This window comes from Neopsephotus bourkii, unplaced genomic scaffold (genome assembly GCF_033783945.1).
Source record: "Neopsephotus bourkii isolate Nb327-2 ecotype Australia unplaced genomic scaffold, CSIRO-AGI_Nbou_v1 NB_1615, whole genome shotgun sequence".
Taxonomy (NCBI): Eukaryota; Metazoa; Chordata; class Aves; order Psittaciformes; family Psittacidae; genus Neopsephotus; species Neopsephotus bourkii.
In genome coordinates, this window is record NW_026902090.1 from 2,134,071 (window position 1) to 2,148,926 (window position 14,856).

The 14,856-nt window shown below is 50.1% G+C and overlaps 1 protein-coding gene across 12 annotated transcripts in view; it reads left to right on the plus strand.

The window, feature by feature from the left end:
* WBP1L (WW domain binding protein 1 like) overlaps positions 1 to 10,219 on the plus strand; it is a 59,361-nt gene extending 49,142 nt beyond the window's left edge. For 4 of the 12 annotated variants that reach the window (XM_061372576.1, XM_061372575.1, XM_061372572.1 and 1 more), the window contains exons 3-6: positions 1,192 to 1,347; positions 5,063 to 5,126; positions 6,318 to 6,479; positions 7,905 to 10,219. In XM_061372576.1, the coding sequence (XP_061228560.1) occupies positions 1,192 to 1,347; positions 5,063 to 5,126; positions 6,318 to 6,479; positions 7,905 to 8,641 (1,119 nt within the window). In that variant the 3' untranslated portion in view covers positions 8,642 to 10,219. The remainder of the gene's footprint in view (positions 1 to 1,191; positions 1,348 to 5,062; positions 5,127 to 6,317; positions 6,480 to 7,904) is intronic. The other 8 variants (XM_061372583.1, XM_061372579.1, XM_061372582.1 and 5 more) reach the window with 2 other exon arrangements.
* The last annotated feature ends 4,637 nt before the right edge of the window (positions 10,220 to 14,856 follow it).

Here is a 14,856-nt window from a genome sequence, read left to right on the forward strand (position 1 = left end):
AAACCTGCTCCAGTCTCCAAAGCTCTCAGTCAAACAACACATCAGTCCCCCAAGTTTTCTTCCTTACTGTGTGTTACCTTATCCTTGAGTCCTTGTCCTTTTCCAGAGAGGGATTTACCATGTTCCTTGCCTTTCACTGAGCCTCCTACATGGTTGCACTTGCTTTCTCTTTAGATGTATCAAACTTCACCTCTGGCTGCTGTTACTCCTCAGCTGGCGCTTCAGCAATAATGCTCCCATGACAAGGCCTAGCTGACAGTATAGGACAAACAAAACAAATGTCACAACCATGCAGAAACTCATGATAAATAAGGTCACTGAGGGAGTTATTTCCTCATTTCCTTGCACATTTTTTATCCTGATCCAGACAGCAAAATCGTCTTAAGCTTGTTGTGATGTGGCGCAGTAAAATTCACAAACCCAAAGGAGAAGGCAAGCCATCTTGCATAGCCTGACAGTGCAAAAACTGACTTTTGCCCTGTGTGGCTTGCTTCTACGTGCTCTGTGTTGAGCAGCAAGGAAAGGCAAGAGAGTTTGCTGGCACTGGTGCACCCCCTGCCTTTTGTAACTCCAGCCCAGCTTCTCACCAAATATGCAGACCTGTTGGTGCAGTGATCTCTAAATCTTGAGGTGTTCTGGAAATGGTGTCAGCTGGTTTTCCCCTCCAATCTCTGTTAGACTGCTGTTCAATGTGCATTTTACCAACATAAATGTCTTGGGAAGCGTAAGTCAGCTGGAACTGACTGGACTTGCATCTTCTGAAGCACAGAAACAATTGCTCTTCAAATGCTCCCTCCCCAGAAGAGAGGCATAAAAACAGTGCCTGCAGATTTACTGCCTCAAGTTGATTCTTATTGCAAGATAAGAAAGGATTTTTCTGAAATCTGGCTTTTTCCACCTTATCTCATGGCAGTGTGTGTGCCACACATACGGGATACTATTCTGAAAACTAGAAACCAGCTGCAGATAACATCCATCTCCTTCTGTGTGAGTTACCAGTCTGGGAGCAAGCAAACAAGCAGAAGTTGGACATGTTGGTTTCAGCTTTTCTTTTGCCATTGTACTCTACAAATGCTCATAACTTTTTCCTGCAGTGTGATCAGGCTGGAGCTACAGTTCCATTGATTTGAACTGACATAAAGCTGTCACTGAAAGTCATAGTCTTTCTCTTGCTGCTGTTGTGGTTGGTAGATGAGTTTCAACCTGCTCTGGTTCCCTCAAACCAGTTCAGACCGCAGTTGTGGCACAAGAAGAGATAGAAGAGGCAGCAGGAGGTATGAAAGAGGCAGAAGAGGATCTGTTCTGGATGACACTGTTAAACTCAATGCATCCAGGTTCTGGTACCAAGTAAATCTCTCTCCTGTTTTTGACGATAGCCACCATTTGGGACATCACTTTTTAGTCAAGTGAAATTATCCCACTTCTTCTGTTCAGAACCAGCTCTCATGGAGCCAAAGCTATTACCCCTGTGCTTGTCAGGCAGACACAAAACCACTTTGCAATATGTTTTGGCTTGCTTTTAGGGGACTTTCTTCCAGCAGCAGAGTGATGGCATTTGCCCAAGTTTACCATGAACTTGAGGGCATATTTCTCTGTTCCTACGCTTGGAGCACTCCAGAAGACATTTTCCATTTTGCACAAGATAAAAGGAGTTCCCCTGAATGGCAATGCTGATGGCAGCATCCCATGCAGCAAATGCAGTACATCATCAGCCTGAGCATTGCTCCCACCTTTTTCATGCGGAGCGAATGCTCTGGGTTGTTTATTTTTTCTTAAGTTCTTTTGTTCTTAATCATCCTTAAGTTTGAGCAAAGCTCTGGTCAGCGTCCCAGGAAGGTTTTACTTGAAGCTTTAAGCCTGGCATGTTATTTCACAGCTGGTAGAAAACATCTCTGGTGCATGACCATGTGATGAGGCTCCCTTTCTCCAGAACTCTAAGTGTAGCAGCCTTCTCTTTCTTTGGTATTTCCTCTGCTTGTGGGAGATGGCTTTCCTGGGAACTAATTCTGTCCCTGGGTATTTCTGCAGCTCCTGTTGTGACTCGGAGCTCGGTGCTCTTGTAAAGCTTACAGCTCTGAGCCTGTCCAATGCTGGGTAAGAGGATGATACTTCTTTTTCTTATGAAAGATTTTGACACCCTGGCAGGGAAATCTCTTGGCAAAACTCAGCGCCTTGGCTGGGTCTGATTCACCCCTTGGTTGCATCACTATCCACCCATTAGCATCACCAGTGAATTCAGCGGAAAATATAGCAGTGTTTCTCAGGACTGGAGAGTTCTTTCAGCTTCTGACTCTTCCATAAACCAAGAACCCGCCTGAAACTGCTTTCAAGTCCAGTGGTCCCCTGGGGCATGTTGAGCTCCAAACTGGTGCATGACTTCTGTTGATGCTGATGATCGGTGGTTGTTTTTCCAAAGACCCTGTTTGCTTTTTGCCTGTCACATTGCCCTCAGGTTGCCATGAGTTTTCAGTCCCAGTGGTCACTGCCAATCTGGCAGTGGGTAATAGTATCTCTCAATTCAGACATTTAGTGGCAAACTTGGATCAAGATACCCAGTTGTCTCCCAGCCTTTCTCCTTTTCCAGTGACTGCAGTGATAGCTTAGCACAATGCAGCTGAAAACCAGCTTGTGTCCATTTGGCAAGGAGGCACACATTGAAGAGCACAGGGAAGGTTTTGGGGGTTGGTGAATGCAACTAGAAGCCCATTTTTAGTTGGCTTTTAGAGGCCTTTTAATGCCAAACTTCTGGTGCCTCTGCAAATCTTGCCCATTTTCCACATGAGGCAGAGCCAGTACCTCCTTTCAACACGAGCAAGGTCTCAGCATGTACCACTCCTGTGCTCTGCCTCCACGTTTCCTGCTTGAGTAGTGTTGTCTTTGGGGTGAATTTGAAATACCCCTGCTGCCAAAAGAGCCACTGGGTACATGGGCCAGTGTTCTGCTTGGCTTACCTCCCTGTTGCTCGTTTTGAAGCCAAGCATCACCAGGTGTATAAATGCACAGCTCAGCCCTGGACATCTTCACTGTTCACTCTATACAATTAGACATAATATTTACAGTTGTACTTGGCCTGTATGCATAGCTTTATTCCAGATAAATGACCCTACTATGTATCTGCTAGGCTTTTACAGTTTTTCTGTTCTGCAGCCAAAATTACAGCTGTACCCAAACTTCTGGCTCGGGCATGTTGTAGAGCCTTTTATGGAGGCCCTGGGCTGCCAGCACTGTGCTGGGCTTGCAACCAGAGCTACACCAGATCCTCCTCTCAGTGCCAGCACCCTTCTTCAAGTGGCAGCCAAGGAGCCCCTCATGTGCCTCAGCACCTATGGGTGTCCCATCCTGTTGCCTCCTATGCACTGGGGCGACTTTGAGCGCTGCTGCAGTACAGATGTGCTGTTGCATGACAGGCATGTTGCATGAAGAGCAAAACCATTAAGGAGGACACTAAAAGCCAGGCCAGCAAACGGCCATTGTGGGCACACGCCACTGACCTCCTGTGATGATCCAGGCAAATCCTTGGGCTTGCGCTGAGTCAGGGGTTGAGTAATTCCTAGAAGCTCTAGGAAGTGTCAGCGGTTAATGAAACCAGGCAATAACGTGGTATTAGTGGGTTCTTTTTCTGGCAATTCCCATGAAAAACAACAGATCTCATCCACTTGTGGTTGCGAGCGTGCATAGACCCTTTGCACAAGAACGGAGGTGTTGTTCCTGGCGCTGTGGCCAGATTGCAATCCAGTAAATTATGGTCTGCTTACTTAAAATGCCACCTGTGGTTTCAGTAAGATCCAATGTTAATTTATTATCTTAAGCTGTTGTATGTTGTTACTGCCTGTTGTTTACAGAGTTGCCGCACGTCTTCCCAGGAATGGCTGAGCTTACTTTGACCCCTGCTCTGAGCTTGTGCATCAGTTTGTCTGCAAAGCACTTTGGGATTTCTCTGGAATGGGTAGAGGAGTTTTCAAAAGAAGTACTTTATTAATCTTCTGGATGCAGGCTTGGGTGGGAGCAGTTATTCCCTGCAGAAAAATTGGGCTGCTACAGCTGAGATTGCTTAACAGTGGCAGTTCTCCAGGACATCTTAACTAACTGAGTGCTGCTCGCTGCCATTGCATCTAGAGTCCTTGGGAAAGGACATGAGCAAATGTGTTAAAAAGCATCTGTTTTCATAACTGTGGCTAAAATCCCTGGATAGCTGGGTGTAATTTTCCATTGTTTTTTGAATGCATGATCACAGACTGCCTGTTGAAAATAAGGAGTACTTAAAAGATGAACTGCAGGCCTGCCTCAGTGCATGGTAGCGTGCTGTGCCAGTGACCTGGTTTTGATGAGTGTGTTCTTGCTTCCTCAGCAGCTAAGAGGCGAGGAACCTTCTCTTGGCAGGGAAGAAAGTGGGAGTCTTCAGAGAGCAAGGCAGTGTTGTATAGGGTTTGCAGGGCAAGGTTGTGGTACTGGTGGTAGCTACAGGGGTAGTTGCAAATGCCTGGCTTTGGAGGGAAGGGTGGACTAGGCCAGTTCTTTTATACAAGAAGTCTTTTTCTTAGAAATGGAAGGGTGTTTGGAAGGCAGCAGACATTTTCTCAGCTCAGACGCAGAGGGTATCTCGAGTGCTTCATCCTTTGCTTCTCTGAAGTGAAGATTACCATTTTCTCTCTGCCCTTTGTGGTACTGCTGAGTAAGCTGGCCAGAAAAACTACCTAGGAACCTTGATTTCCAGCCAAGCAGGAAAAGATGGAGCATGTAACACCTTCATTTGATAGCAGGGTTTGATTAAGCTTAGGTGTAAGGCGGAATCCAGTCCATTAGGGAGGTTGGTTGTGCAAGGCAAGAGAGAGATTTCAGTTTACCTTGCCAAAATACATAAAGAATTTGGGTTGCAACACAGGGAGGTGAAAGTCCGTGCTCAAATGCTCACAGGCACGATATGGCACATCCAGTTCACCTACAAACAGCCCAGAGTGGGTCTCTGAGATGGGTGATACGGGTCGATTGCACTTTGTTCTGAGCCAGAGCAACACTCCTCTCATTCTTCTAATTCCTAAACTGTTCACCTTTCCCCACCCAGCTCTTAGCAGAGAAAACATCGCTAACTCAGCAGGGGATGCTGAAAACATCAAGGTATAGTAAAGGTGGGACTAGAGGTTTTTACTAGGGAGGAGTTTGATCACCCAGGGCAGAACCATGCTGAAAATGGGCTGTAGCATGAGGAGTCTTCATTTTGTCTGTTTGGGAATAATGAAGAGTGTGAAAGCTGCTACCAAAAGAAAAGCAGTGTTGTGATCTCTGCCGAGGAGTGGTTGTCAGGCCTACACGTTTCTAAAGGGGGAGCTCTCCTGGTATCCTGAGCTGCAAAACCTGAGCTTGAAAAAGAGATTCAAACAGATAGGGCTGGGGGCTGTCCTTGCAGGAGGCAAAAGCCTAATCTGCAGTGAATGTTGTTGCTCTTCTGAAGTGTTTCTCAGAAACGTTTTTCTAGTGCGTGCAAGTGTGAAGGGAGATCTGTGGAAAGGGGGAATTACTCCACATGTTGGAGGGAGTGGAGGAAATGCAGGAAGTGTTCTTTATAAATTCCCTTTTAAGGAGCAGTGTACGTACAGTATGACAGGGCACTGAGACCAGCCGTGACCACAAAGAGAGCAGAAGTTAGATTTCTTGAGGATTCAGTGTGAAGGGCTGGTTAAATCTATTTTTGGATAATTTAAGACATTGAATACAAAAATAAGTTTTAAAAATGTTTTGAGACATTTATGTAAAAAGAGTATGGTTTTGTTAAACGTGACAATGAAGGATTTGGGATGGAAATTAAAGAGCAGTGCAAACAAAAGCAAAACATAGTGCTTGGGGTTTTTCCTCTTCTTCTGTGGTCAATCTGCAGAGTGGCTTTTGTGTCTTGATTGTTATTTTCAAACTGAAGTGGCTGTAGGAGACAAGTTCAATGTTATTCACAGCTCTTCTCATATTTTTGGCTAGAAGAAATGATAATCCAAAGGGTGGGGGCGATGATGGAGGGAGCTTAGCTCTGTCTCCATGTTTCATTCTTCTCTAGAGTTGTACTTAATGAACATACTCCACATTGTACCAAAGCATGTACAGAGTTACCCAGTTCTGTCAGGGCTACCCAAGGCTGTCAGAATAGAAGTCAGCCATGCAGGCAGGTCTATGTTGAAGCCTCCTGGCACAACATATATTTCTGCCTTTTAAGAGCAGTGCAGGGTTCAGATCTGGGCTTTCTGATGATCTTCCCCATTGCCTTTGTGGTGTTTGCTGGGTTTGGATGTGGCTTTTGCATTGTGGTTAACGCTTGCTCTCCCCCACTGCAGGGTTTTGGCTGGTGTGGACCATCATCATCATCCTCAGCTGCTGTTGCGTTTGCCATCACCGACGCACCAAGCATCGTCTCCAGGCCCAGCAGCGGCAACATGAGATCAACCTGATCGCATACCGGGAAGCCCATAACTATTCAGCCCTGCCATTTTATTTCCGTATGTACCTCACACTGGTTTTCCTGAAGGTCATGGGTAGCAGGGCAGCAGCAAGTTTTCTGTGTTGGGTGGAAGCGGGCAGCAGTGGTTGGGCTCAGCAAGAGGCAGTGAGCAGCTTTGTGGCCTAACCTTGGTGTGCAGAGATGAGGTGGCATATGCCAGCTGCTGGATGCATTTGACTCCCCCTTGAGTCTGGAGTTGAGCCACACCAGCTACAACACCTTCACACGCACCCTTGATTTGGCTTTGTGAGTACAGTGATCCCCTGAGTGCTTTTCTGGGAGGGTTCTTATAATAATCTCCTTCAGGACTTCATGGATGCTCCTCCTGATGCACTGAGGTGTGGGAAGTGGCTTCTTGAAATACAGTCACACAGGGTGGGTGAAAGTGGTGCCTTGGCAGGGACTGTGCTGCCTCTGGCCCTGTGCTGCAGTGACCAGAGCATGTTGCTGGTGAGCACCCCTAGGATTTATCAGGAAGGAGCTGTTGCCAATGGCTCAGGGAAAGTACCGTTGCTTTGTGCTCTCCTTCATGCCCTCCTACACTGCACTAGAACAGCAGGCCTCAGCCTTTTGGCTGGTGGTACTGCAACTGAGTTTCCTGTAGCAGACTGTTGAGTTGCATATATGAACTTGCTTTTCTTGTTCAACTCTTGCAGCCACCTCAGAAATAATCCCCAGCAGCCTTTTCCTTCCCAGGGATACCCAATTGCACATGGAAAACTGCAGTGCTGTCTTTGTGTTTCCAGTATTTAAGTCCATTCTGTCTATATATAGACTGTTTTGTGGCCTCTTAAGGAATAAACAAAATCTGTCATAGATTTGTGGGCTGTAAGTATAATAAACCAAACTTTCTTGACAGTACTGCCAGTTTGTTCTGCCTGCACCAGAAAAAAATGAATCCAGTGTTAAAACAACAACCGAAAGCCAGGATCCTTGTAACTGCTTATGTCTCTTCATGTGCACAAAGCTTTGTGAGATGAGGCCTTTGCTCTTGAAAGCGGAATCTTGGCTGAGAAGCCAGTGTTGGAGAGGGCTGATGAGGCATCTCCCAGGATGTTCTCTCCAGCTGATGCAGGCCATCCCTTGGTGTGGTTTATGGGGCTGTATTGGGGGTACAGGGTGGTGATGGTAAGTTCACCTGGTAGCCCTGGGCAAAGACTTGAGAGCCAAGAGATCAGGCTGCTATTCCCAGCTGTGTCCATCTCCTCCTGTAAAGGAGCCCTCCTGTGCCACGATTGCTGCTTCTCTATAACATAATGTATCTCGTTTGGGCCAAGTTTTGGCACCCCTTGTAAAGCCCCTTGACCTGTTCAGAGGGAAGGTGCTGGTAGACAACAAACAGCTAACAGACCTGTATTAATGCCTTGTTTCCTGGGATAAGCTGTTCAAGAAATAACTTCTCCTCCTTGGTTCCCACTTGCAGGGTTTTTGCCAAATTATTTACTACCTCCCTATGAGGAAGTGGTGAACCGACCGCCGACCCCACCACCGCCATACAGTGCCTTACATCAGCAGTGCGTCCCAGCAGGCAGCAGTAGCACAGTCCCAGACACGCCAAGAAACCTACAGCCAGCACAGAGCAGCTCAGCAGCACCCAGTGGCAATAACAGCAGTACTGACCACCCCGGGTCCCCCGGCCTCGGGGATCCCGAGCCCTCCACCACCACACTTGAGAGAGCAGTTGCCAAAATGCAAAGCATTGAGCCTGGTGGTACCAGCACAGGAGCCGAGCTGGTGGAGAGGGCCAGTCCCGATAAGGATACTGAGTGCAAGGAGGAACTGCTCAAAGGTTACAGCTCTGAGAGCTTAGAGCAGAGCAGCGCCATTCCCGATGCGAAGGACAAGACGCCGGGCAGGCAGCGCCGCTTCACTGGCGACTCGGGCATCGAAGTCTGTGTATGCAACCGGGGCCATCACGACGATGACCTCAAGGAGTTTGATGGGCTCATTGATGATGCTCTGGATGGGCCCCTGGACTTCTGTGACAGCTGCAGTGGCCGTCCCAATGGGGATGAGGAGGAAGGGCTTTTTAATGCCACAGAGGAGCAGCACCGTGAACACAGCCACCACCACCTGCCCCGGCAGCCGGTGTGTGTACTCTTGAACACAATAAATGAGCAGGACTCTCCAAACTCTTGTACCAGTAACTCCCCCAGCTAAGGTGGCAGAGTGGAAGGGAGAAAAAACACAAAGAAATGAGAGTGGAATAAGAGGATAACAACTTTAATAGGAGGAAAAAAGGTGATACAACCTTTTATTAGTTTATTTCTGTTTCTCCCCCTCCAATATAATTCGAGGATTAGTCCTCGAAGGCCCGGCGTGTGGGGGACGGGTCGCTCGGGGTTTTGTTAATCATGTCTGTCCTGCTCCGCAGGGCAGGGACTGGTGTTTCTCAATGAGACCTTCTAACAAATGGAATTTTCCCAATGGTGATTTTGGTGATGGTTATTACGAGTTTGTTGGTTTTAGTTTTCTGAAAACACTGCTTTATCTCGCAATCAGTAAAGCTCAGCAGATCTCACCCTGGGAGGATACAAAATCACCGTCAGGCTTCAACCTCCAGGTGTCTTCCCAGAAGCAAGCAGCTTCTGACAGTGCTGGCAGTCAGTAGCCCAAGAGTTCTGGTTTGATATAGTGCTCTTGAGGTATTGGGGATTTCTTTTCGTTTTAGCTTTTATTTTGTGTGTGTGTGTGTGTGTGCGTGCACATGTGTGTATAAAGTTTTCCTGAAGCTGATGAATGCCTGAACACGTCAGCCCTATAACCTCTGGTGCTTCAGTGTTTAAGACAGCAGGTAGGAAATTTCCCACTTGAAGCTGGTGACTGAAGGACCAGTTTCTTCCAGAAGGAGTGTTAGTCTGCCATGAGCAGTTTGAAAAGAAAGGCTTTGCAGAAATTTGCCTTTATATGTCATTTTTAAAGACAAGCGTATTCCTTCAATGCCTCCAAGAGCACAGTTAGAAGTAGAATCCAGGCAGCTGGGCTGCCTTCCAAGTACTGTGGTCTCCAAAGGACCTTTTCCCGGTGTGCTGCAAAAGGGCTTGGCTTTATTTTGTTCCTTTCTTTGCACCCCGACAGCAGCCCACTGGAGTTAAGATGACAAAAAAGAACAGGGCTCTCTTTGGCCAGCGTGCCTTCAAGCTTCAGCGATGCATGTTGAACAAATGGAGACGAGAGCTCCGTCCATTGTGAAGGGATGACTTACCGTGTAGAGGTGGAAGACCTGTGCAGTATTTTTGTTTGAAATCCAAATGTTGGGTGTGATTCTAATGTTGACCACTTCAAAGAAATGAATGTCTGTTTTCTTTCTGTTTTTATGGTGCCAACTGGCTACTGTACAATGTCTGTGAGCGTGTGTGTGTGTGTGACTGCAATCCATGCATGCAAGTCCTACTGGTAATATGAAAACCTGCTGTAAGACTGCAAGAAAATTTACTGTAGCTTTGCTTTAATAAACGGTAGAGATTTTGTTAGTGACAACCTGAAGGAAAAACAAAGAGCTTGAAACTAACATTCCCTAGCGTGCTCATGTGGAAGAGAGCACAGTTCACACTATGTATCTTGTTCTTGGGTTTTCTCCCCGGCCCTTTTATAATTATGGTCATCCTGATCGTTACTGTTATGGGGGGGGAAAGGAAGATTGAAAACTGAACTCAGACATACTCAGATTTGATTGATTGAAAACCAAAATCAGTTTTAAATAAGGTGGAAACCAAAATATAATGCCTTTTCTGATAACTTGCCCGTGTGTATGTGCATCATTTTGTGAGTTCAGAGCAAGGTTTATCTTTAGTTTGTGGTTGTGCTTTGGTTTCTGAACTGGAGGTACGTAGCACTGTGCTGGATAGAGATGACAGCAAGACAAGTGGTGCTCATCTCGGTATTTACCCACATGTTTGAGGAGAGCACTTTCACCTTACAAGGTTTAGGAGAATCTCACTCCTTTGTCTGTCACAGCCTTTCTCTTCTATCAGAACAGCTGATAAAAGCAGCTCTTCAGTTTGTGTCTTGGGATGCTCTCAGGAATGAAGGACTTCAGTGTGGATTCAGGAGACCTCGTTCCTGGATGCCTGGAGTTCAAGAGGTAACAGAGAGGCTGTACTCACCCCAGAGCCATGCTGGCTCCCTGTGCACTGACCACCCAGGGACCGGTCACTCCCAGCTGTTCACTGACCACGTGCAGCTTTTGAGAAGAGAATTAAAGATCCCCAGTGCCACCCTTAGGAATTCTGTATGTACTGGCATTGGGTTTTGCTCCTCAGGACACAGAGAAAGCTAAAACAAAGCACATCAGTCCTTACAGAGTGGGGTTTAACTGCTCTAAGTCCTGGGGATGGCCCCATGGCAGTGGGAGACTCACTGCCAGTGTTTTTGTTGGTATAGGACAAAAATCTCTGTGTTTGCTTTTGTGCCACCCCACTGAGGGTGGGGGAAACCCCACTTCTGTGGACATACTGGTGCTTACCTCTAAGCCAAGCTTCTGTTTCTGATCTTAAAAAGTCAGGAAGAAGCAGGGGTGAGCCTGTTTTTTTATAAGTCCTGGAGGCTTTTAAGGACCATAAAGAAAGAAGGCACAAACCACATTTCTTAAGCCCACGTGTGCCTGAGGAGGAGCAGGACAGTCAGTGTGGCTCTTGGTGCTTCAGGCTTTTAGACCTGGAGCAGAAGGAACGGTGCAGGGCAGGACACTGGGCAGGACAGCTCCTTGGAGGCATCCGGCTGGTGTCTCTTCAGGGCTAAAATCATGGGCAGGCAGAGAGCTCCCAAAGCTCCAGCTTTGGAGCTTTAGAAGGGTGCTTGTTTGTCGCGTGTGTCCCTTGGTAGAAAGCCAGCATGACCCAAACAGAGCTCTTCTCTGAATGCACGCCGTGGGTGTAAAGTGCTGGAGAAGCGAGGATGCAGGCAAGTGTGCATCTCTTACCACCAGGGCACGGAAATCCACCCATTTCAAGCTATAAGGGGCAAGTGTTTTATGATTGTCATAAATATGCCACTTCAAAACCGAGTTGCAAACAGTGTAACACAATTGAGGGCAAATTAGTGTCAATCCACGGCTAGATGTTTTTCTTTGCAACATGCTTCAAGTGTTGGTGCCAATAATGCTTGAAGTCTATTTTTGCCAGAGCCTTTGGCAGCGCAGTGCTGCTTACACGGCATGTTTTTGGCCACTGAAGTCAGCTTTGAGGGCAAAGACCCAGCGGGTGTCCCTGCAGGCATGGGGGGGATGTCGCCTGGGGACAGGCACTGCAGAGCCCGTGTGATTGGCTCAGCAAGAGAGTCCCCCAGGCACGACTGGTGGATGCTGCAGCATCGCCTCAGTGTTCCCAAGGGATGCTTCAGCTCCAACAATGCAAACTTATCCCTCTGGGAACACCGCTCTAGTTTTCCTACAGTGTATTGTTGCGTGTTTATACAACCCAGCGGTTGGGTGTTGGCTGAAGACGGAGGAGGAGGGAACGGTGTGTGTTGGTGGGTGCTGGCAGCCTGCTCTCAGAGCTCCTACCTGCCTAACTCGAGGTGAAGGAAAGCTGAGGCACGGTTAGGCTTCTGCGTTACGCAGTCATTGGAAACTTCCTGGGGCAGGAAACCTGAGCAAGGCTCCGGGACAGCAGCATGATCGGGAAGCTCTGAGGCAATGGGAGCGTTGGGGCGCCCGTCGCGCTTGGGGACGTGCGTCAGCGGCAGCAGCCGGGGCTGCCTCGCTTCCTGCCCCTGCAGCCCAGGCTCCCACAGACACATCCTCTTCTGAGCCGGGCTCGACCCACAGTGACCCACTCCCAGCAGAGCTTGGCAGGGATCCTGCTCCAGTGAACACATCCCCTGCAGCCGGCTGCCCCCCGACCCTCTCTCACCTGCCCAGGCGGTCTCACCCCCTTGGTTTTGGATCTCGTTTATATAGGAAACGCCTGGGCCAGGCTGGGCACACGGTCGGGCCGGCAGCCCCCGCTGGAAGCAAGCCATGCAGCATACCACAGCGAGCAGCCTGGGAAGGCCGGCATCAGTTGCTGTCCTTTGCCTGTCTTCATCAGAGCTGGTTCCCCCTCCTCGCAGCACAGCTCTGCTGTTATCAGATGGGCCCAGTGCCCGCCCCAGGCGTCTCACGAGTGGTGCAAGGGCTGCAGTCCCAGTGCCGGGGAGGGGGGGGTCACAGGCTGCCAGGGTGGTTCTGGGTTTGTTTTTGGGTGGTGAACAGCTGTGTCCTGAGCTTTGTGCTTACTCAGCTCGCCTGGCGCCCTGCCCGCCCCCAGCCCGCAGGTACTGCCAGCATTGCCTGCGGCTCTCCAGCACAGCCTGGGGTGTAAAGTGGAGCCCCCCCAACTTGGAGCGGGGTGAGCTGAGAGCTGTGCCCCCCAAAATGAGTTTGTGTGATGGAAAGGGTTGGGTTTGTTGTACCCCATGTCCTCGAGTCCTCCCTTGGTGTGAGCTGCACCTCGGCTCCATGGGGTACAGAGTGGGAACAGCCATGGATGGAAAATCTTCATCCTTTCCACTATCACTGATTCCTCTTTTCAACCCCCCGTGTGCTGCAGGGAGATGCTGTTTCATGACCCACATAAACTGCCCTCCACGCCCTTCAGCTCCGTTCCCTCCTGCCTAGTGCAAAGACCCCAGGTGACCCCGTAGGAAGGGCAGGGACCCAGCATGGCTCAAGCTGTTAGAGCAGCAGGATTATGTCAGTGGCAAAAGCCTTCGTGTTCGCAGTGCCTGCCCGTGTTGAGCCGGCCAAAACCTAGTGGCAGCTGCTGAGCACCCCCCCAGCTCTCCCATGGGCATGGCTGCCTCCTCCCCGTGTTTGAGTCACTGAGCTGCCCAGTGCCTCGTCTGAGTGGGGCCAAAGGACTTGTCCAAGGTGGTCCCAGGGACCCCGACTTCCACAGTGGCTCAGTGGGCAGGAGGATGGAAGGGAGCCGGGTGCAGCCTGGGTGAAGCTGTGTGGTGGGGTCAGGAGTGTTTGGGTGCAGCGCCCGGCCCCGCTGCAGCTGTCAGGGCATGAATACTCTTGAGTATGATTCAGCAGCGTCCCTGCCCGTTCCCCGCGGCTGTTTACCCGCTCACACGGTGCCGGTGCCGGGCGCTGGAGCCCTGCGGCTGCGGCTGCTCCCGGCTGGGAGGAGATGGGCTGGGGCTGAGCTCGGACACCCCACAGCAGAGCCGGGCTCTCGGGGTGATGGGGTTTGCAGCACACAGCTGGGGTCCAGGTCCGGCGCAGCACCTGCCAGCACAACCCAGGGAACCCCAGCTGGAGCCTGGGCTTCGGGCAAGCGTTCGTTCTCCCATCTCGGAACATCCCCGGTCCCAAAGTCCCTGTTTCTGCCTCATGGTACGCGCTGGCCTTGAGCGCTTGCAGTGAGCGCACGCACCTTGCAGCGAGCACTGCGGCAGCCGTACCGTGTGTGCAAGGGGCCGGCCCTGCGGTGGCTCTGGCAAGGAGAGAATCCCGTCCTATACCAAGATCAAACAGTGCCTTGGTGAGCAGGCACAGAGGTGCTGGAGGTCGTGGGCTGGTACTCTTGGAGGCCTCAGGATGCTGGTGACTGCAGGAGCCTGGAGAGGAGCCTCCCTGCCAGCACATGCAGCTGGGGACAGGATGTGGGGCAGGGGAAGGACCAGGCTGGCACAGTTGCCAGTCCCTGGGAAAGCCCAGAGCATCCTATTGAGACAGGTTTTCCCCAGGCCTGCTCTGAGCTCAGTCCCCTTCACACACCAGCATCAGCCTCTGCTGGTAGAGGTGGAGGGATCAGAAACCCAGCGGCACCCCTGGTGTGATGGGAAGGGGCCCGAGAGCTGGAAGGCTGTAGGGCTCAGCACACAGCAGCAGCAGCAGGGCTGAGCTCCCCTCTGCCCTGCTTCTGGGGGATCACCTGCACAGATCACCCCGAGGATTGCCCCTGTGTGTGTAGAGGTTCTTCCTCCAGCTCCTCACCACCGCCCGAGCCCCACTGAGAATGGACTGGGAGATGCTCACAGTGCTGTGCTGGGCTGCAAGCACATTGTCTTCATTGTCCCTGTGCCATCCTCAGGCTGACAGGGCCCATTTGGCATCAGATGCCAGAAGTGAAGGGGGTGGTGAAAGCCAAGTGCTGGTGGTTCAAAACAAAACGTGCAGGTTTGACATACAAAGTAGAAAGCATAGTGGTGGGGAAGGTTTATGCCACATTTCCTGCCTGCCAGCAAGGGAGAGAGCTGGGGGAAAGTAAAAGTGGGGCTGTGTGTGTCTGGGAGTGTCACACTGTGCTGGGGCTGGGTGGGTCTTTCCACCCTATCTGCTTTCCCTCCAGGCGCCCTGAGCCATAGCTGTGTTGCCATTGAGTTAAATATTAAGAGGTCAACTAATAGAGAACCAGAAACCTGACTGCGTGCTGCCCTCCACAGCA